General features: G+C 33.2%; 1 protein-coding gene across 1 annotated transcript in view; it reads left to right on the forward strand.

Annotated features, from left to right (window-relative positions):
- The window catches only part of zzef1 (zinc finger, ZZ-type with EF hand domain 1), a 74099-nt gene that overhangs the window by 3260 nt on the left and 46753 nt on the right, over nt 1-24086 (forward strand). Inside the window, exons 4-29 of the mRNA XM_087253578.1 lie at nt 511-694; nt 790-989; nt 3042-3252; nt 4940-5056; nt 5272-5450; nt 7330-7428; nt 7655-7746; nt 8980-9125; nt 9396-9501; nt 10880-11098; nt 11222-11313; nt 11720-11910; nt 14396-14529; nt 14629-14699; nt 16116-16230; nt 16639-16798; nt 17586-17707; nt 18357-18479; nt 18709-18878; nt 19037-19118; nt 19640-19841; nt 20445-20587; nt 20680-20923; nt 21800-21879; nt 21963-22053; nt 22902-23418. Of these exons, the coding sequence (XP_087109704.1) occupies nt 511-694; nt 790-989; nt 3042-3252; nt 4940-5056; nt 5272-5450; nt 7330-7428; nt 7655-7746; nt 8980-9125; nt 9396-9501; nt 10880-11098; nt 11222-11313; nt 11720-11910; nt 14396-14529; nt 14629-14699; nt 16116-16230; nt 16639-16798; nt 17586-17707; nt 18357-18479; nt 18709-18878; nt 19037-19118; nt 19640-19841; nt 20445-20587; nt 20680-20923; nt 21800-21879; nt 21963-22053; nt 22902-23418 (4090 nt within the window). The remainder of the gene's footprint in view (nt 1-510; nt 695-789; nt 990-3041; nt 3253-4939; nt 5057-5271; nt 5451-7329; nt 7429-7654; nt 7747-8979; nt 9126-9395; nt 9502-10879; nt 11099-11221; nt 11314-11719; nt 11911-14395; nt 14530-14628; nt 14700-16115; nt 16231-16638; nt 16799-17585; nt 17708-18356; nt 18480-18708; nt 18879-19036; nt 19119-19639; nt 19842-20444; nt 20588-20679; nt 20924-21799; nt 21880-21962; nt 22054-22901; nt 23419-24086) is intronic.

Raw genomic sequence — 24086 nt, forward strand, 5'->3', positions numbered from 1 at the left:
TTTGGTTGTGCATGTGCACATGTAAATTGTGCATTTCTAATAATAAATGATTTATCCATGCACATCATTATTTTAAAATATTTCCCCCATCCCCTCATCTTTTCTCTGATGATGTGTTTGCTGCCATCAGGTTGGAATGAAATTGTCACTTATGAAGTCCACCAGTAGCAAACTATAGAGTAAAACAGGTCCTAATGAACTAAACAAAGTTAAAAATGTCTTTATTTTATTTTTCATTAGGACAAATGACACAACAGAGGAAAGAAAAAACATCTCTACTTCTGTTTTATGCCATGATTTTTTTTCGTCAGGCTTGTTACTGAAAGGCCATTGACTGTGGGGTGCCTGGATCTGAAATGCAATAATGCAACTTATTTGCAAGTTTTAGGACCGTTGTTACTTTTTTTTTTTTTTTAAACAAATGATTAATTGATTTTCCTTTAGTTCTGCTGAAGGACATAAAGATCTCCTTTTCTGTTAATCCTCATATTCTGATGGCTCTCTTTTCAGATCTAGACATCCAGTACAGGGCAGAACTCAATCATGACCCAGACGTGGATAAGGTCAAAGTGGTCACTCAGTGCTTCAGCTTCATCGAGGCTTCATCCAATAATACAGACGTCAACAAGCTGACCAATGGCGAGACGGTGTCTTTCTGGCAGTCGGACGGCAGTGCTCGCTCACACTGGATAAGGCAAGATTCATTGTTGCTTCTATGTAGAGCTTCACCTTATCTTGATGAAGAGATAGTTAAATATAGCTTCTTCCTTTGACTCATTGCTTTCACAGGTTAAAAATGAAGCCAGACATAGTTTTGAGACGGTTGGCAATTGCAGTTGCATCTAATGACCACAGTTACATGCCGCAGCTGGTGTCTATAGCGGTTGGGAAGAACAGGCGCTCCCTGCAGGAGATCAGAGACGTGAGGATCCCCAGTAACATCACGGGTTATGTACCGCTGCTAGAAAATGCCAACATCAGCCATCCCTGTGAGTGTACACTTCAATAACACAGGGTGTTGTTTAAAGTGGAGTCACCATTATGCCTTGAAAATCTCTCTGCTGTTTTTTTGGTTTGGTAAACAGTGCTCAGCATAATTGAGTACACCCCATTTTGAAAATGATGAATGATAGATGTTTTTATCTATTTCTCAGTGAATATAGGCAATGGATTTTGGTGCAGTTAAACTAAACAGATTTATTAAAACAGATATATTCATAAAAATTATTTTTTAGTCACCAAACATATTTAGAAATTAAATACAACAAAATACAATTAAATTCAAGCAAAATTTTGCTAAACAAAATTTACAAACTACCAAGTTTCAACTAAATTTTTCAATTTTTTGCTTCTCTTGATTTGTCTTCTTTTTAAAATTTTGTATTTAATATTTTTTATAACATATTTACATAGGTGTACTAGTTTTTGGACATTTATCGTAAGTTATTTTGTTAGATAAGCTCCAGATTTGGCTATTGTACTGATGAATCTAATGTATAGTTGAAGTCAGAATTATTGGCGCCCCTGTTTATTTTTTTCACCAGTTTCTGTTTAATGGAGGGAAGATTGTTTCAGCACATTTCTAAGCATAATAGTTTTAAAAACTTATTTCTAATAACGGATTTATTTCATCTTTGACATGATGACAGTAAATAATATTTTACTTGATATTTTTCAAAACACTTCTATACAGCTTAAAGTGACATTTAAAAGCTTAACTAGGTTAATAAGGTGAACTAGGCAGGTTAGGGTAATTAGGCAAGTTATTGTATAACAATGGTTTGTTCTGTAGATTATCAAAAAAATAGCTTAAAGGGGCTAATAATTTTGTCCCAAAAAGGTTTTTTTAAAAATTAATAACTGCTTTTATTCTAGCTAAAATAAAACAAATAAAACTTTCTCCAGAAAAAAAAATATATATCAGACATACTGTGAAAATTTCCTTGCTCTGTTAAAAATAATTTAGGAAATATTTAAAAAAATAAAATAAAATCAAAAGGGGGCTAATAATTCTGACTTCAACTGTATATGCCCAAATATATTATTATATAGCTTCCTATTAAAATATGAATTTAAAAAGATAGATTTGTGAGGGATGAGTACTGTATATAATAATAGTTTATCTAATCAGACAGATTTTATGAATGGGAAATAAATATGTCAAAGTATTGAATTGTTATCATGTATCAAAATCATTCCTTAAAGTGTATGAACATATAACTTTTTACCCCTATCTAACATACTTAAAGGAACATTATGATGCCTAAAAATACTCCATACATAGCTTGGTCACAAAACATGACCACTAAGCATTTAATATTTTCTTTTTTAAAAGATGTATTTATAAAAAAAATGAAAAAAAATTAATGGTAATTTCTTGTTCTACTAAAAATATGCATATTTTAGTGTACATCATCTATTAACATATTTTAGTGTATAATATAGTGTCATCTAAATATCAAACAAAATCTATTTCAGGGTTGTTGTAAAATATTTGTGTGCAAATTGCAAAGATTTTCACACTTAAAACTGTATTTTAATACTTAGTCTGGTGTTATACAAATATTAAATGTTAAATTGAATTTCAGTGCTCTTTTGTTATATAATAGCCTTTTTAATAAATGCTTTTACATTTTTTAGGTTAGCCTACTCGTTGAAGCCATTGGACTTATGATTTCATTGTTTATCTTTATAAATTACTTATTCAAAGAGCACTGACACATTAAATACCCGTAAAGAACTTTTTTAAAAAACTTTTTTGTAACATTATAATTGCATTTAGCAACAATAATAATATAAAATATAAACATTACATTTCATAAAAAAATTGTAATAATAAAAAAAATACATTAACATAAATCTTGTCCACCCTAAACTTTTGAACTAATGTATGTGTACTTGGTCTTTGAATATTGTGATGAGTTGAATGTATAGACTAGTTGTGATTTCTGTGTATTTTTATTTTAGAGTTCTTCTTTATCAATATGAAGTTTAGAAATTTAGCAAAAACATCTGTAAACCTTTTTTCTTTTGTCTTTCAGATATTCAGATAAACATTAAGCGCTGCCTTAGTGATGGCTGTGACACGCGTATTCATGGTCTGAAAACAATGGGCTACCAGATCACCAAGAGTAAAGAGGTTTCGGTATCCGACGCCTCGGCTATATGGTATCTGTCTCTCCTCACATCGCTGGTCACCGCTTCAATGGAAACAAACCCTGTGCTTGCACAGACAGTCCTACAAAGCACACAGTAAGAGAAAAACGATAAATGAATGTGCCATGCTTGCTGTGTTACTAATTAGTCACATGATGCACAAAGCTACCAATCATATAAACCAAAGCCTGGAATTATGTATTATTTATTTTTTTAAGTCCCAATAAACCAGAAGCTACGATCCTGATTTATTTATTTTTTTTGTACTGTGGCACAGTTTCTAGAGAAGCTGAATTTTAAATGAGCAAACAGTGGGCGTGGCTAGTTTTTTGTACTGCATGCTGAATGAATGTAGTAAAGTAGCTATTTCATTCAGAAAGCTCAGGAAATGGGTTTTAGAAGAGTTATTACAACCTAACAGACTACTCCTGCTATCCATTTCTGTTTGTTGTCAAAACTGACAGTTGAAGCAGCAGGGAGTGCATTTGCAAATTTCATTTAAAGATTAGAAGGGCAAACTATTTTTTGTTCTTAATGACAGGCACTGGTGAATTGTTCACCACAAAACTAGCAATGTGACCTAACAAAATCATATGGTTAGTTTTGATTCTTTGGGACTTTAAATAATGCCTTTTAATTTTAATATGAACACTAACTCCAATGTTCTTTTAAAAAGAAATTAATACTTCTATTCAGAAATTAGGCATTAAATTGATTTTTTTTTTCTGGATTGATTTTTTTTTTCTTTTTTTGGTATTAAAATATCAAAAACATAAGGGATAGATTGAAACCAGGGTTAATTGAGGACTTTTTTTTTTTTTTGGATCTTTTTTTTTTTGTATGTGTTTGGTAATTGATTTCTTCATCTATTTAATATTTCAATATTTGTACAAATCTCCAAATAAAATGTGGGTGCAAATTACTTTTTATTCAGCTGAGTAAAAAATGAAAAGACCACTTAGTTTTCAAAATTTATTCATGAGTAAAATGTAATTTTTGATTTATTCTGTAAACTACTGGCGAAACCCCTTTCAAATATCAAATAATTGCCTAGCAACAACTCTGAGTACTATGGAAAACCCCTGGTAACCACAAATTTTATTTTAGCATTTTCCTAGCAACCGCCTAGATGTATTTATCTATCTATACGAACCATTTCAGATTTCAAGCTTTTGGAAAACAACTTACAAAATAACAAAAAAGTATCACAACAGCAATAATACCAGTGTTTTAACTTCATTCATTCATTCATTCATTCATTCATTCATTCATTTTCTTTTCGGATTAGTCCCTTTATTAATCATGGTTTGCCACAGCGGAATGAACCACCAACTTGTCCAGCATACGTTTTATGTAGCAGATGCCCTTCCAGCTGCAACCCATCACTAGGAAACACCCATACACTCTCGTTAACACACATGCACTACGGACAATTTGGACTTGTGGGGGAAACCGGTGCACCCAGAGGAAACCTACGTGAATAGTTTTACCTTTAGATGAATATAAAGCATTTCAGTATCTCAGTATTTGGTGAAATACATTTTTTAATCACAACAAAATAATTGTCAATATATAATGTTATTTTGACCAATTCTCTCTGAATTTTTAAATTATAATTTAAAACATTTAAATTATGATGTTGAGAGGCATTTAAAAAGATAAACAAATGACACTTAATTTCATACCTAATACATCTAGTAAATGCAAAGAAATTAGGATGTATTGTTTTTACCTTTACTATACAAAGCAGTTGATTGTACTGTTTTATTTTCTCTCTCTCTAGGAAAGCCTTACAGCACATGCCACCCCTGTCTCTAACTCCTTCCTCAACTGAGTTCCCCAAATTCTTCTCTGCAAACATTCTGGAAGAGGTGGACGGCTTTTTACTGCGCATAGCAGAGTAAGAGTCAAACTCAGCTCAAATCTGTTATTAAGAGGTCAAAACTATGCTGACAAGGGCAGCAGTGAACCCCGCCCATTTTTAACTAAGCAATAAAAGACAGCCTGATGATAACAGATAGCTGTTTCCCCATCAGTGAATAATTACAGCCTTTTCTTCTGAACATAATTGGAAGACTCTCATGATAACTGTTTTGTGTCCGTGTCTGTCTTTAGCTGCTGTGTTTCTCCTGAGGCCGAGCTGACTCTTTTAGCATTCGCTTTGGCTCGGGGCAGTGTGGCTAAAGTCCTCATCTCTCTCTCTGGAATCTGTGGGCATCTGGACTCAGAATACCGAGCTTCCTCACTGCTGGCCTCAATGTCGTCAGTCCGGTTAAGATTACTCCACCGCAACGGTAATAATCACTAGTTATGTAGACAATTTTTTTTTCTTTCACGTGTGATTTATTCACATAGATATTTTTTTGAATGTGCATTTTATTTTATTTTAGAAATGTTATTTGCTTTTTTATGCTACGTTTAATTTTTTTTTGCTAATCTCGATTAATATTATTATCAACATTTAATTATTCTTTATTAAAATTTTAAGTTGTATCTATAAATGTTATTCCTGATCAGATCTGTGGTGGGGTTAAACATTGAACAAGTGTATTTTTTTTATTACTTAAAGCTGACATGCATAAATAAATATTCATTGTTAATGAAATGCAATTCACATTCATTTATCAATTATGCAACGTCTTTCCGTAATAACTTATTTCAGTTAGCTAATAAGTCAGCGTTTCTAATTTTTTATCTAATATTTATAAATGTTGTTTACTTAATGTAGGGCTATTAAATTGGCAGCCTGCGGGTCGAACCTGGCCCCTGAGGCAAATAGTTCAGGCCCTTCAAATAGTATGAACCAGACATCAAAAATAATTTTAGTTCAGTCGAAAAATGGTTATTAAAGGGTTTTAAATGCCGCATTTCTGTCGCACAAAAAAAAAAAGCTGCTGCAACTAAACAAAGTAATGCCTGTTGACACATTGCGTCTTTTCCAATGGAGACGTGCACATATTGGGAACGGTGCTCGCATGTGGACCGACGCACTCACGCCCTGCAAGTGCACACAGTAAAAATAATCTTACGCTGTAGTGGTGAGAGTTGTGCCTGGCTTTTAGTGCAATGTAAACAAAAGATATGTTAGACAAATAATTACAAATTATTAAAATGATTATGTATGTATGAACGCAGTTAATAACAACAGTTCATTTAAATTCTTAGCTAATATATAGCTTAATTAACATTAGACAAATACATTTTTTTTTAATTTATTCATTGTTCTTTCATTTATTTTCATTGTAAAATTATTAGTCATGTTTAAATTAAAAACGTTTTCATTCATTTTTAAGTCCAAAGACAGAAATGGACTATTTTTTGTTTTTTATTCATGTTTTGTGCTGTATTTGGTTACTGAGCAGCAATAAACAACACATTAAAATATGAGCAGCTTTCTTGTTACTTTTTTAAACTAGTAGTGTTTTGAATTAAATAAATGCATTATAATCGTTATAACATGATTATTCTTCAGACTTTAAGTGTACAACCAAAATCTAAAATCGTTGCATCCCTAATCGTTATGCAGTTTAAAACATAACATATGAATGTGTCTGAATGTAGAAGAAGCCTACTTAAGCAATACACTGATTTTGTGCCTCGGAATACAACATTTGGATGTGCTTGTAAAAAAAAGCTACTTTGTACAATGCAGTGATGTTATGTAGTTTCAAAATACAGCATATTAATGTTTTAATGTAGAAAAAGTCAATGCGGGTGTCTTTATGAGCACAAATACAGCATATGGGCTCTTATATGCTGTCGTGTCATCACTTATATTGCAAGTGATATCTCTCCGGCCCTTCGTTTGGTAGGCTTTTCATGAACTGGCCCCCATGACAAACTAATTGAATAGTCCTGACTTAATGTAATATTAAATCTGATTTTAGTCAATATTCTAATCTAATATTTAGATATGTAAATATTTGTAATTGTTTATAAAATATTTCCATATTTAATTCATTATGCTTTTAATTTTAGTTAACAAAATGAATACAAATATTAATTAGTATTTAATTAATTACTTTAGCAGAAGCATCAAAAAACTAGTTGGTAAAACCACTTAAAACTCAATAGATTGAGAGTTGTTGAAAGCCAGCCAGTCTCTACATTTCCAGTAAAAGAAATAAGCTGATTGTAATATGTGTTTGTGTGCATGTGTGTGTGTGTGTGTAGGTAAACCTCTGCAGCTCCATCTGATGGCGTGTGATGTTAAGAGTAAAGAGGAGAAGTCTGGCCCAGAAAATATGCTGACGGAGCCCAACACTGGAGATGGTACACAGATTATACACAACATTATTAGTTTATTCTGGCTTTAAAATATGGGTAGGGATGGCCGTGTTCTTCACCTAGTACTAGAAAAAAACTGCTTCAGTGAGTCAAATTATACCCTATTTTATTTGAGCATTTTGTTTTATTTGCTAATTATTGTGTGCAATGATTCACCACAAAGAAGTGCCTCAAACATTTTAAAAGTCGCTGTTTGATTTGAAACCTGCAGGCTTTCTGACAGAGAATGGAAAGAGGAAAGCCAGTGTGATTTTGTCCACTGAAAACCAGAGCTGCTTCCAGGTCACACAGATCAAGATAAAAGTGAGCTTATGTGTTTAATACTACATTTTTGGGATGGCAATATTATATTTTGTAATAATTATATGTTAATAGATTGGTTTTTAATTATGTGCAAGTGATATTATCGTGTTTGTCTTTCAATTTGCCAAAGCAAAAAAAATACACACTGCATGATGAAGCCTGTTAGAATGCAGTTAAATTATTCCTTTATCAATTAATACACTTTAATTTGCATATTATGTTTATTAAATATGATATACTTCAGTAATATCAGAAAAACCATTGTTCTATAAGTGCATTGTTTTCAAAAATCAGTATGTGAGCATGATTGAATTTGAATTTTATTTGACAGATTTTAGGCAAGCTGTACAAAAATACAAGTATCCCATACATTTTAAAATAATAACTGTTGAGGATAAAAACACAATAAAGCCCTGGGCTTATTTCTATTGTGGTCCTCGCTGCTAAATAAAACAAAGTATGGCTTCAAAATACAGTTGATGCATAAAACAAACAGTACCTCCACATTTTAAAACGGGAACAGAATAATTCACAAATATATTTATTCCTTCATTGCAAATGTGAGATTGATTTTATACAAGTTCAACAAACAAAAATGTGAATATTAGTTCAGAAAGTTGCAGAATAAATCAACACTGAGATAATTAGTATTACAGGTGAATTGGGTTGGCTAAATTTTCTGTAGTGTATGAATTTGCATGAATTCCAGAGATGGGTTGCAGCTGGAAGGGCATCAGCTGCGTAAAACATATGCTGGATAATTTGGCAGTTCAATCGGCTGTTGTGACCCCACATTAATAAAGGGACTATGCCGAAAAGAAAATGTATGAATGAATAATTCGTATTTAATGAAAGATATCACAGCTTTTTAAGAAACCGTTTAATATTTTAATAGTTTCTTAGTTGGCGGCTTATTTTAACTTTTGTTTTATGCTTTTATAATTTTTTTTTGTGACACTTTGAGATTTTACTTAAATAAATAAATAGTATATTAATAATAATAATAGTAATTATTAGTATATAATAATAATAATAATTATTATTATTATAATTTTTATTATTATTATTTTTTAATGCTATCAAAACAAAGGTACAGAGATGTGATTTTATTTTTTTTGGTCAGTATTGCATACCTTTACTTCATAAACCTGAAATTAGAATGATTGTTATGTAAATGTCCAGTTTGCAACACAACACCAGTTTTACTGCCACTGATGTGTTTTTCTGTCTCAGGTGCGTAAAGGAGCCATTGGTGCTAAATGTGGCTTGGTGTTTGCCTACAATGACTGCGAGGTGTTTGATGCCGATAAACATTTCAAGAGATTCAAGAAGTATGACAGCTGGGATTACAAGGACTATAAGGAATTTGTCCAAGACAGGTATGTTTTTTAGTCTTAAACCCATGTGTGTGTATTCATTTACAGTATATACCTGTTGTTTATAAGAAGCAGCCTTTGTGAACTGTACATAGTGTTTGTGTAGGAGTGTATGAGTGAGAAATAGTGTCTGTGTGCATGTTAGAGTTTATTTTGATCCTTGTGTGGCCAAGATGGTAAATTCTGTGAAACTTTTTTTGTTGACCTCTTGCTGTTATCTGCCTGTGTACCCTTCACCACAAACACACACACACACACACACACACACTACAGCATGAGGATAACAGAGAGCAGTGAGGAGGAGCCAATTGGCTGGTTTGAGGTCGAGGAGGACTGGAATGACGTGGACATCAAGCTACAGCAATGCAGAGTATCAAAAGTATGGATCTTTCTTTCTTTCTTTCTTTCTTTCTTTCTTTCTTTCTTTCTTTCTTTCTTTCTTTCTTTCTTTCTTTCTTTCTTTTATTACTTTTATTAATTTTCTCTGTTTCATTTATTTATTTATTACTTTATCGATTGATTTAATTAATTTATTTTATTACTTTTTTATTTATTTTCTTTCCAATTTTTTTTCTTTTATATATATTTATTGATTTTATTTATTTTCTTTTATTCATTAATTCATTTCTTTATTATTTTATTCATTTATTAAATTTATTTCTTTTATTACTTTTATTTATTTTCTTTCATTAATTTATTACTTTATTTTTTAAATTAAATTATTTTATTACCTTTTTCCTTCTTTTATTCATGTATCTAATTTATTTCTTATATTACTTTTTATTTATTTATTTTCTTTTTTCTTTTATTTATTTATTCATTTATTTATTTTTTGTTTGTTTTATTTTATTTAATACTTTTTATTTATTTTATTTTTTCTTTCTTCCTTTCTCTTTCTTTCATTTATTTATTTATTTATTTATTTATTTATTTATTTATTTATTTATACATTTAGTTCTTTCTTTCTTTCTTTACATATTTAAATTAACAACATCTGCTTGTTTTTTGTGAATTTTTTACAAATGTTTTGCAAAAATCATAGTTTGATTTCCAACCCTAGTACCTTCGCTAGATCAGGCTTGTCATGGATAAATATGAAAATAAAACACAAATAATCAGTAGGTGGCAGCAAAGCACTGTCTTAATGAGTGATTCACTGAACCATTTATTCAAACAACTCATTTGAACACTGATTCATTTAGAAAAAAACAAGAAAGGATTTTTTGAAGGGATCAGTAATTCATCCAATCAAACAATATATTCAAAAACATTAATTCAGGAATGAAACATAGATATTGTTTCCCTGAAATGCACAAATGTTCTGCTGTAGCTGGGTTTTGAACCCTCTTTTGCTAAAAAAAAAAAAAAAAAAAAAAAACATTTAAAATAGAAAAGAAGCCAGACCATGCTCTATGTAAATTATTGCTCACAATATATATTGAGGATTCTATCTTTTTTAAAGAGCTCAGGCATTTAAAAAAGCAGATGGCAAAACTACAGCCTGTGCTCAGAATAAAGCAAATCTATCTTCCTGTTAGTGCTGATTCTTGTGCGGTTATCTTTATATCTTTATCATTATGCTGTCAACAGTTCTTGAGATTTAAAAGACAAGTCAAAACGATTTCCTCCATGTCTGTGACACACTTTGATAGAGCTTTATTTCAATTCAGAAAATGTTTATTTAATGTTTACTGTTGGATAAGAAAGCATTGAATATGATGGGGATTAAACATCCTTCCCTTTCTCTGTCTCTATAGTTTCTGATGGTGAAGTTCCTGTGTGCGCGGCAGGACACAGCGGAGCGGCTCGGGGTCCAGCAGTTGATTTTCAGTGGTTATTTGTGTCCAGACTCAGAGCGGATGGAGGACGTGGAGGATCTGAGCGCCCAGGCCGAGGGAAGCGACTCGGGTCTGGTTACTGGTCTCGCGCTCATGAAGAAAACTCTTTATTTCATCCAGCAGCTCACCAGAGATATGGTACAGCACCACGTGTCTATGACTGTGACCTGTGAATTATTAAAAACAACTCATCGTAAAGCATTTTTAGTCAACTTTGTATGCATCTGTAAAGAAAATGAATCTGTAAATCCTGTGTTACAGGATGTGTCTCTGTCAAAGCAGAAGACCCTGCTGGACTTCAGTGACCTCAACCTTCTGCTGTTCTGGGACTTTTACCGCAAACTCAGATCCATGTGAGTAAAGCTGCCAGATGAATGTATATGTACTGTAAATGTGGCATGATATGAGAAGTAACGTGACAAATTTTAGTGTGTCATGTGATTTTCACTTTGAAATATTCCTCAAGTAACCATAAATGATGTATTTTCTTCAATTATTTTAATATTAGAAGATAAGAAATGTGCTCTTTCAACAGCATGCCTCGCTTTTAATCGATGAGTGTTTACACTACAACCTTTTAATGAACTTTTTGAGGGGCAAAATGCAATTTACTACAAATTAATCCCATAATAATTGAACTCGAGGCTATCGAGGATTAGATTATTGAGTCATATAGTCCAGCCCATGCTGACTGCACAGTTTTTGTCTGTTCTAATGCATCTTTGTTGCGTGTTTGTGTGTATGTTTGTACACTCTCAGTGAAGGAGAAGAGGCCATAAAGACAAGAGTTCTCCTTCTTCAGCTGCTCCAGAACTGCTTCCCAATGTTGCCCAGTCCGACCGAGTCCCAGCCGTCAGATCTCTCAGCATCAGCCTCAGCATCGCCTTCAGGCAGCTCAGATGTGGACCCCGCAGAAGCTGTTGGAGAGCTCTGTAGACATTTATGTCAAGGTGAGACCAGGGTGCAAATTACAGGGAGGGTGTGGGGGGATTGACCCCCTTAATTAATGCTTGATCCCCTCTGAAGGACATCAAAATTGCATGTATGGGGGGTCAGTTCTTTAATACTGATAAATAATTTGCTCTGCTTTGTATTTTAAATAATAATGTTAATAATTGAAATTAATACAACAATCAGGTTAATAATATAAATATGCATTTGACCACCCCTATAATGGTTCATATCGCACCAATCAGTCTGCGAGCAAAAACTTATTCTACAGTCTGAAACCGGCAGATCTAGAGCACCAATAGGCAACGTAAATGTTCACAAGACTGTTTTCTAGTAAAATAGCTGTTTGTTTCTACATATAACCTAAAAGTAAAGTCAGATTAAATGCATAGTTTACTTACATTAACTTCAAAATTAGCTAATTCCATACTGTAGGACAGAATACACAAAATATCCCACAAAACACTGAAAACTTAAATACATTTTAATAATAAATTAGATGTAGTTTAAATAAATACTTGCATTTGATTCACTTAAGCATATGTTACAAAAACTAAGATTACCGAAAAAGTTGACCCCTCCGATCGTCATTGTATAATTTGCACCCTGGGTGAGACTCTGCCTGAGATAATGCTCTCACTCAGTACATTTACATGAATGCCAATACTCTAATTTTATTATGATTAAGACAATACTCTGAGTCCACCATGTAAACAAAGATTTTTGATTACCTTAATTCGATTAAACTACAGACACCTGCATCTCCAAAGGCACACACAATGAACACCATCACACCTTCATCACCAACACAATTTTACAAATGTTATCTGGGAAATGCAGAAGTTTTCTTTCTGTTCAGCGTCATCAAATTTCACTAAAACCTCTCCCCTATCAATTCTTATTTCATGCTCTCATTCAGCTCCTCAGAGTTTGAAATGTTGCTAAATAAATGTGTAACTGCTGAATTGTGAAAATGATCAAAATAATAATTAAATTCTTATTTTGAAAAATTCCAATTAAAACACACACAGTTGCATGAAACTCTGGAGGAAACATTGGATAGCAGAGGTGAAAGTGATGTAATGACATTAATCAATCTGTGTACTTTAACGTGTAAAATGGGAATGTGAAAAGAACATTCCAAAAGCAACTCTTATAAACACCATGATCATATTATTGCCTTATTCGGATTAAGATAAATAATTGGATTACTAATATCCATGTAAACATAGTCAGTGACACTTCACATGTAACACTCCACAATTGTTTATCTGTCTTGCTGCTGTTTAAAGTTTGATTCGTATGTGTGGAGCAATACTTTAATCCAGCTATTACAACTAGCAGTGCAGTTCACAAATTTGAACAAAAGTTTCTTATACCCACAACGGCTGGATTTATTTAAAAATCCATTATTTTAAAACTGCAGTAAAATTGGTAATATTGAGAAATATAACATTTAAAATTTGAATAATGGTTTTATTATTGTTAAAATATATTTAAAAAAAATTCCTATTGATGCAAAACTTTTCAGGCATCATATTTTCAATCTTTAGTGTGACATGATCTTTTAGAAATTATTTGATGCTTATGAATGTGTTTTTGGATTACAATGAATGATCTTTCATTAAAAAATGTTTACCCAGCTTTTGGAAATAGCAATAATTAATGATTGTTTGTTAAGTCCAAATACCATTTATTTAAATAAAAAAAACTCTTAGAACTCTCTTTAAATATCTTCTCCATCAATTTTAATGAAATTTAATGCATACTATGTGAACAGAATTATTTATATAAATATATATTAGGGATGTCCCTATCAGGTTTTTTTTGCCCTCGAGTCCGAGTCATTTGATTTTAAGTATCACTGATACCCGATCCGATACTTTTATAATACATAAAAAAGAATAAAGAAGAGCGAAGAAACCGATCCAGGATGATCCTTATTTTTAATTTAATTTACCTTATTTTAACATTCAACAATTCTGTTAACAAACAGAGCACTTCTGTGAGGTAGCTTGAACAATCAAGTAATAAATAACATCAATCCTTCACTTTTGGACTTTAGTGCAACAGTTAATATATAATAAAATCTAATATAAAAACAAATAGCACCTCAACTTAAAATACCCGGCAGGCAATCCTATGTTTATATATTTCACAGTTTACTATGCCAATGTTGTCATCATCAACTTTATAATAACTCCAGAGCGCAGACATACTCGCGCTTTCCGCTTCAAGCTGCTTTCTTGTTCTACTTTGCCAACATTTAACTAATAGCATCTCTACAACAAAAGTGTTATTTATTTTTAAAAGTGTTTTTTATTTTCCTAATGATGATAATAGTAATGATAATAATAATAATAAAAACATATGTAATGGGTTTTCATGCTTCATTTGAGCCTCTAATAATTCTAAGTCTGAATAGGCTTTTCTGTGTTTTGACTGGTGTAAGAGAGAGTAACTCATAGGTTTTGTGCTGTGCAGTGGTGGACGGGCCTGAAGGAGAGACTGCAGCAGAAAAAGCTCTGAGGAAAGAAGCTGTGAAAGCCATCCTCAACGGAGCTGCCATCTTCTACCCAGATAAACAGAGCCGGAGGGACAAACTCTTTCACATGATGGTAAGACACTGACAGTCGGATACTTGGCTTGCCTGAAAGAATATTAGTAGAGAAGTGCTTTTGTATGAGCAAGTTTTTTTAATGACTTCTTTTTTTCAGAAAAACATAACTGAGGAGAATCAGCCGGAGTCTGTGAAGCTGACGTTTGAGTCTCTCTGCAGCTACTTCAGGTATTCTTCCTTTAATAGAGCAAAAGAAATGTATCACCATACTTCCACATTTAAATGATTACAGTAAATAATAAAAAATATATATTATAAGTGTTTAAACATGTTTGGTTGATGTATACAAATTATATACAGTTTAAAAAAATATGCACTAGTCTGCATATATTTCTAGCGCAAAAATATGAGCATTGGATGAAGTCATGCTTAGAATTCGTTTCATTTTACAGTGGTGATTTTGAGCATCTCTTTTTGACACTCACTTGTAGCCAGAAAAAAAGTTCCACATATATAAATGATTACTTCTGTAAAAATCTTCAGAATACAGATATGAGTCAAACTGTGAAGTCTGAAATATGTAAGTGTTGCTGAAGTGGAGATTTAAAATCAGGAGAAAAACCTCATTTTGAGAAAAGTCTTTAAAGATATGTATTGTGATTGAAATGTACAGACACTAATTGTTACAGTGCGACAAAAGAAACTTGAAAGTGATGTTTTAAAAAGATCAGAAAGATGCTTTCTTTACATTAGACCTTAGAAATACTCAGAAAAATCTAAATAATTTACATAAATTTGAATATAAAGGGAGCAATTTCTGCTTGATGGATGTTTGCTTTAAAAACTTAAAACTGTAATGGCAAATTGTTTTCTTTTAATTGCTTTAATTCTCTGGAGAATAATCAATTTACACTCAGACAGCCTCTGTGAGCAAAAAGATCCCAAGCATGGGCTCACAGGCATTTTTAGAGACAGCATTTATAGTCCAATGATTATAATGCATTTGATATTTACTTTAGCAAAGCCTTAATCGATTTATAATATCAATATATAATTATCAATCATCAATATTAAAAATTTCTATCACAAAACATAAATTCACAGAGAGTGTATATGGCAAATGTATATTGAAAGATATGTTTCTTTTTCCTAAAAAAACAAACCACAGAGTAAAGGGATCAGAAAAATATTAATCTGCAAGCGTGTTTTACATTTTAAATGAGGGAAAAGAATATGCATTATGAATGTGAACAAAATAGTATTCAAGTTTACAGTATAACACATTTATTCTGTGATTTAAACTTATCAACCCAAAAGAAATAAAACTAATCAAAAGGATAAGAGTTGGCTCCCCATAGAACAATAATGATTTATTTTATTTTATTTTGCATTTAAAAGGGAAAAAATATTATATATGTGTAGTCTCTCCATTGTAACAATTGTAAATATTTTTACTGTACTGTAAAATACAAGCCTACACAAACAGTTTAGGAAGGGTTTGGCTGTTTTAGTAAAAAACATATTTTCACGGCAAGGTTGACCTTTGCATATTGGCTTAAACTGGAACCTTTTTTTTATTTTTTATTTTTTTCCCCCTTATCATTCTGCACTTACACACTCTCTCTCCTTCATCTCTGTTTGCAGTGATCAGGACCCAAAAGGTCTTCTTATGCTGCCCCCTAAAGGAGCCCCATCTGACTTTGACATCTCCCCTGTCCTGAGCGTCATGGACACCCTGCTCATTGTGGCCAGTAGAGAGGTACTCTATGTGTTCGTCATGCTGACAGTCAACAACATGCTAATAGCTGACATATGCTTTAGGTCCGTGCTTCTCAACCATGTTCCTGGAGGACAACCGCCCTGCACATTTACCATGTCTCCTTAACCAAACTCACCAGGTTCAGATCATCAGCTTATTAGCAGAGACAGAAAGACATGTAATGGGTGTAACAGACAAAGGAGACATGCAAAACATGTTTGTGGTCCTCCAGGAGCATGGTTGAGAAACACTGCTTTAGATGTTACATATGAAGTATATGCCATTTTAGATGTATACATTGTGCTTTAGCATCTGTTAGCTGAAGACCTCATGTTGTGCTGTATTCTATGATAGATCATAGGAGTAATGTGATGTTCAATAATGTAAAATGCTGCTCTGTTCTTTTAGTGTGAGGTGCTGATGTCAGAGTCCAGTGGAGGGTCCATTTGGAGGGTCCTGCTGTCTCTGTTTTGGGCTCTACAGGGTAGTTTGCTATCCTGGTGCTTCCTGCAGCTCAAAGGAGGAACTGCTACCTCCGCTGATCTGGCCAGGGAAATCCTGCTCAAATGTTAGTGTGCTTTTCTTTGGTTTCACATCTTCTTTATAAGAACCCTTCAACATGCAGCATGGTCCAGTCAGAAATCTATTGTGAAAATGCTTCTGTTATGCTAACATATTTGTTTTGATTAGGGGTGAGCACATTTTTTCCCCATCTATTATAATATTGATGTTGCTTTTAACACTTTGAGAACTGAATTTAAGTATGTCACAATATATCATTATATTTACATACTTTGCAAATAAACACACTACTTAAACAATTAATATTAATAGCTTGATTCTACAAGGGCACAGCAATTTGATCAAAAGTGACAGTAAAGACATTTATACGAGTGTTTTAAACTATTCTAAAGCAATATTAGACATTTATAATATTAAATATGATTTATTTTTCAAGAAAATGCATTTTTTTTTACTTTCTACCTATCGAAGAGTGCTGACAAAAGTTATCACAATTTCAGCGTTATTATGAAATCATATGTAGTAAGTGCATTAAGCTGATTTTTTTTTAAGTTAAATGACATTTCCTAAGGAGCAGATCAGCATATAAGAATGATTTTTGAAGGATTATGTGAGTCTGGAGTAATAACTGCTGATATTTCAGCTTAATCATAATAATTACATTTTATGATAAATATGAAAAAAAACACAATTTTAACAGTTTCTACTATAATTTGATGAAATAAATGCAGCGTAGTATTATCAACCCCAAATGTGATTTAGTTTAACTGTTTTTTTTTTGTTTTTTTTTGTCAGTGTGTGAACATATTTGTACTGTTTCTCTTGGCTGTTAGATGTGGAGCAGTTCCTGTCAGGCACCAGAGACATACTGATTCCTCTTACTAAGAGCTTTTCTGGAGCTGATATTATGAAGAAACTCAGTGGATCGATCCTCGCAATGGCAACAAGACAGCTGGTAGCTGACCACTTTATCCCACTGTATTTAGAATTATTCATTCATGCCTTCATGCTTCTGTAAATATGTCCACAGTTGAAGTCAAAATTATCAGCCCTCCTTTGAATTTTTTTTTTTTTCTTTTTCAAATATTTCCCAAATGATGTTTAAGAGGGCAAGGACATTTTCACAGTATGTCTGATAATATTTTTTCTTCTGGATTAAGTCTTATTTGTTTTATTTCGGCTTGAATGAAAGCAGTTTTTAATTTTTTAAAAACACTTTTAATGTCAAAATTATTAGCCCATTTAAGCTATATATGTTTTCGATAGTCTACTGAACAAACCACTGTTATACAATAACTTGCCTAATTACCCTAACCTGCCTAGTTAACCTAATTAACCTAGGTAAACCTTCAAATGTCACTTTAGGCTGTATAGAAGTGTCTCAAAAAATGTCTAGTCAAAAATTATTTACTGTCATCAAGGAAAAGATCAAATAAATCAGTTATTAGAAATGAGTTATTAAAACTATTATGTTTAGAAATGTGTTGAAAAAAAAAAAAAATCTTCTCTCCGTTCAACAAAAATTAGAGAAAAAAAAAATGAACAGGGGGGCTAATAATTCTGACTTCAACTGTATATTGAATGTGTGTGGTGTCTTGTTGTAGACAATCTTCCTCCTGGAGCTGTGTGCTCTGGATATTCCTCACTGTGTGCTGCTCAAGAGATTTTACCCCATTTCCGACCTGCTGAAGAATATGTCTAGTGACACAGATGACATCTTCTCTAAGGTCAGTTCACAGCATGTTCAACATGATTTTCTTTACAGTAAATCACTTCCTACATCAATTACATTGGTTTCACACTGACTAAACATTAATACTAACTTTATACTTTTTTTTTTTTTTCTGTAAAGTTGATTTGACACAATTTGCAGTGAAAGCAGTCGCATAGACATGAGATAAAAATACAAACTAAATGCTGTATAGTAATAGTGATTTGTTATTTGTGTGTTTGCAGGTTGATTTAGAAGGCTGTCAGCAGCCTCAGCAGCCTGTTGTGTTGAGGACATGGCAGATGGAGTCTCCTCATAACTATGAGAACAGCAGACATGAGACCACCGTCTTTGTCTGTCCCGGAGCCACTTCCTTTGAGGTGGAGTTTGACGCTCGCTGTGAGACAGAGAAAAGGTGTGAACAGCTCTACTGACACCTTCTGGTGATAACAGGACTGTCGATAATGCATATTTTCTTCTTACAGACACCTTCTGGCTTGACTTTGTTTAAACTCTGAAGTTTATGCTATATTTACACACAATGAATGTTGTTGTGTTTTGTTTATTGAGTAGGTATGACTATCTGGAGTTCACTGATGCTAGAGGAGGGAAAGTGCGCTATGATATGAAGGTTGGCACAGAGAAATGGCCAAAGGTATTGAAAATGTTTTGTTTTTTTTTACTGGAGTATTCTTATAGGTCTCATTTAAATGTGTTAGTTGTGTAAATAGTTTAAAAATAAATGTGTTAAAGGCATAGTTCTCCCAAAAAAAATGAACATTTACGCACCCTCAAGTGTTTCATATAAGTTTCTTTATTCTTTTTAACACAAAAGGAGATATTTTGAAGAAAGCTTAAACACTGTTAAACTATTGACTTCCATAATAGGAAAAATGAATATTATGGAAGTCGATGATTAAAGGTTTCCAGCTTTCTTCAAAGTATCTTCTTTTGTGTTCAACAGATAAAGAAAGTGAAAGTGTTTTGGAACAAGTAAAAATGTTAGTAAAGATGACAGAATTTTCCATTTTGGGTGAACTATCCTTTTAAAAGAAGGCTGTTATTAATAATACCTCCTACCTGCACATACATTTTATTATTCAATCTGGTATCTTTGAAGAAGAAAAAACATAAATAAATTTGATTTGTAATAAATAATGTTTTTTTTTCCTTCAGAAAGTGACGTTTAAAGCAGGTCCCCAGCTGCAGTTTCTGTTCCACTCTGACAGCAGTAATAATGAATGGGGTTATAAGTTCACTGTGACGGCGTATGGCCTGCCGGACGTCACTGTGTCCTGGACCTCAGACCTGCAGCTGCTCGTGTCCAGGCTGATGGGCCGTCTGGCGTCCCGCACCATGGCTTTAAAATCACCATACGGTTAGTGGGCAGACTGATAATCTATTAATCTGAAAAAGGTTTCTTTTAAAAAGCTTTGTTTTTCTTTATAATAACAAATTGTACATGGTTTTAAGTACAAATAAAAGCAATAAACCAAATTCACTACCGAAAACAGTTTGTCACTCCTGCCACTGGCAGATGCCCCAATTAATTAGCTGTCCATTTAAAAAGACAGCCAGAACAAATTTAGGAAAAACATTTAATTGCAATTTATTTTTATTGCAGGATATTTCTCTTGTGCACATTATAAGTAACTAAAGCTTGCAGATTTTTCAGAAATAAAGTTCAGGTTGATCATTTACTACACCTGAGCCACTTCTAAACATTGAAAACACTGTTATCATAAGCAGTTTATATGAAAAGATAACAGCTTCACACACAGATTGTATATTTCTATATATAAAAAAATACACATTCTCTGCAATTGGATTCAAGCCAATTCTTCTTCACATTTGAATATTATTGAATTTTAAATTTTATCCATGTCTGTATTTTGTATAATAAAAAGAAACATAATAATATTCTGACATATTATGCATTGCAGTTTGTTGAAAAGTGTAATTTTATGTTTTTGTTTTAAAGAGATCCGCGGTGTGAAGGAATTACCTGCAACCTTGATGAACCACATCCTGTCGTGTCCTCTGTGGAAACCTGTGTTCAGACATGGACTAAGTGGCCTTCCTGGGGAACAGAAGTTAGCTTTGGCCAGCCCAGAAGCCAGCCAGGTGATTTACCCTAGGATTTTGACTCTGTCAGTGTGTTTCAGTCTAAAACAGTCTAATTGCATTTTTGCATTCTGTGCAATTTCTTTTTGCAGGAAGATCCGGCTCCTCTGGGAGACGAGCTGGTGGAGTTCCTGAAGGAATTTGCCCGATGGGATCCTTCCCAGGATTCTTCTGATGGCAGAACAGAGCTCATGAGAGCCCTTTTGGTGAACTGCAAGAAGCAGTTGATCAGAAATGAGATTGCTTCAGGCTTAAAAGTGGACCAGGCTGTTAATGCCATCTGGGCAGCTATGGTTTATCACACACCCGCTCTTCACCCCTGCCTGAAAAGCTTCGGTAATTCAAGAGTTTTAAACACGCTCACAAGAGCAAACACTGTATATAAATGTAACTAGTATGCAATTAGAATATATTAATTATTTTGTAAATATTGTAATTAATATGTTAATGAGAGTAATTACCATATAACATGCACACAAATTGATATATTCGATTGCTGTATCTTCAGGAAAATAAGTTGCATCAATAAAATGCATTGGGTCAATCAATTATGCATTAAATGCATAATTGGCTACCAGCAGCTAGTGATGTTTAAAAATTTTAGTGCATTTTAGTTTAAAACAAATATTTGTTATGAAAATAAATAAATCAAAACAAATAATATATTTTTAAAATTTTAACTATAAAGCTATTAGGAACTATTAGGAATACTTGCATGTCAGTCTCATTCAACCTTTAAACAAATGTGTGTTTGCATAAGTTTTGCGTATGCTTCGCTTTTTTTAATAATAGATTTATAATAATTGATTTTGGAATAAAACGTTTCACACTTTTAAGGTGGTTAAAAACTAAAGGCTTACAATATTTTAAGTTTAAAATTAGTAGACTTAGGAGTTAAAATAATAACTCGTGAGTTTATTTATGCATATATTATTACCTGATCAACAGCTAGTTTAATTGTTTTGTGGTCTCTTATTTATTTATGAAATTTTATCTTCTTTAGTACAATTAATCATGTTTAGTCACAATGTGTGGACTTGTTTTGAGGGAGAAAGGCTCTTTGATTATGTCACAATGCCAAGCCACACTAATCTTGACTGCTTTGGTACCAGCAGTATCTGTTTCTGTAGGATGGTTGCATGAATAGGTCAATTTGTCATACATGTCCATAAGTGAGACTACATTACATTTTTTATATTTCCTATTCATTAGTTGCTAAGAATGGCCAGAGTGGTCTCAGTGAGGATCTTGTGCAGGTCTACACTCTCGCGGATGGCATCAGAACATGGATGGTTAGTATGGCTTTCTACTTCAGGTTTTAAAGTAACATTATGTTTTCTTTGTATTTATTATGTATTTTGAACTGTTTTGCTAGTTGGAGATGAAACAGCGCTACCTTATGGGTAAAATGAATGGAGTAGAGGAAAAAGATGAAGGACAGAATGAGGTTACAATGGAATCACTTGGTAAATATTAAAGAAAATACCTTTTGATTGAATGTATGAATGCGTTTTCAAATACTTCTTGAAGTGCTTGAAAGTAGGCAAGCTTAACTTTAAACCCTGGCTACACCAATATTTGTTTATTTAAATGAAATGATTTATCAGATGAACTTTTTCATTTAAAAATAAATCTTATTTTAAAAACAAAAATGGTTGAATTAATATCATTTGCATGATGAAAGTAAATTGTTTTACCCATGAATAAAGCCATTGTTTTTGACATGAAATTCACATTCAACTTTTTTAACAAATCTAACACTGCTATATACTATACTATACCATACTATACTATACATACACCACTTGACAAAAGACCTGTCGTCGATCCAAGTTGCAAAAGCATCAAATAATAACTTTACTTTTAGATGATTGTTTAGAAAAGTGGAAGAAGGTAGATTTTTTACGATGAATTATCTGTTGATCCCAATTATCACAAATACTGCAGAAGACCTATTGGAACCCACATGGACCCAAGATTCTTTCAGAAATCAGTCAAGTTTGGTGATGGAAAAATCATGATTTGAAAAACCAAGGCATGATCATATTTTATTTTGGTCAAATAAGCATAATCTAAAGGCCTTCGACTTTCATATAAGCTACTTCTGATACCAAATCATCAACTAGAAGTCAAGGTTTTATCTGCTAAAACTTGGATAGGCAACAAGACTTTTTGTCCGGTAGTGTACACCATACTATACTGTAATGACTATTAGTTGACTTGTTGTTTCAGCTACTTATTGAACAAAATGTCTAAAGCGAAACATCAGAATCAAGTGTAACCGTTTTTTTTCTATTTCTCACTCTCTTTACAGCTGAAGTTTGCATCAGTAGAAGTTTGTTCCTCTTCCAGTTCAGCCCAAGCGGTGGAACCTCTGCACCTCAGGATCAAGAGACTTCCAGACCTGAAGACATTGCTTGTGCTGCTCCTCTTCTCCGCTCCATTTCCACCTCAGAAGGAGATTTCCAGCCCAGTCCGTCTCTCTCCATTTCCCAGACCCCTCATGGAGCAGAAGCAGTGACGTCCCCTGTGTCTGCTTCTCGCGAGCGGACACAGGACCAAGGTTTGTCTGCTTCAGGTGATGCAGGAGCATCTGGCAGCATCAGTTCTCAGGGTGCCACAGGCTCCTCAGAAAGTCTTCAGTCGCAAACAGGAGAGCCTCTGTCTCCGTCAGTCTTCCCACGCAAAGCACCGTTCAGCCGGGGACGTCTGAGGCTCCTTTCCTTACGATCTATGGAGGAACCTCGCATGGCACCACCAGTTAAAGAGCGCTTCCCAATCCTCAAGCACATCCTCAGCTTTATGAAGGACATGGTCATTAATGAGAGCAGGTACGAACCAGGGTTTTCCATCTTATGTTATCAGTAGCGTGATTCATGGCACTGTGATTCAACAGATTTTGATGTGTATATTTAACTAAAAATACACAAGTTTTATGTTTAGTTTCCTTGTGTTTGTGTCATGCTTAATTTAAATGACTTTCTGACACACTGTAACAAAAAACTGGATGTGCTTTTGACTCTTTTCCACAAATTTAATAGTGACAACAGGCATGAATGTAAAAGTATTACAACCCACAGTTCAGAACACATGTGACCTGTGAATTAATACATTTACATACTTGTAGATTAATCCTAAATTTGTAGCAATCGCAGAGAGATTGCCTCTTGCGACATTCAAATCACACGTATGAAAGCATTTAGGCTTTTCTGTAAAATATAATGATGATGCAAGAAGTTGTGGATCTGGTGGGTTTCTTAGAAGGTGTTGATTATTAATTTGTTGCTTGTTAAAGATGTTTTCTGTCACTACTTGTTTAGCCTGCATTAATGCATTCAGTGTAAACTGCGCCATTAATCATTAAAAGATCAAGCTCTCAACACCCACGCAACATCAATTATAAATGATGGTGATTTGCAAATGCGTATTAATCCTTCCAATCGCTGCATGCAAATCTGTGTTTGAAAAACGAAAAAATCAAGAGAGTTGTTTACAAACA

This window comes from Danio rerio, chromosome 5 (assembly GCF_052040795.2).
Source record: "Danio rerio strain M-AB ecotype USA chromosome 5, GRCz13ab, whole genome shotgun sequence".
In the NCBI taxonomy this organism is placed as follows: Eukaryota; Metazoa; Chordata; class Actinopteri; order Cypriniformes; family Danionidae; genus Danio; species Danio rerio.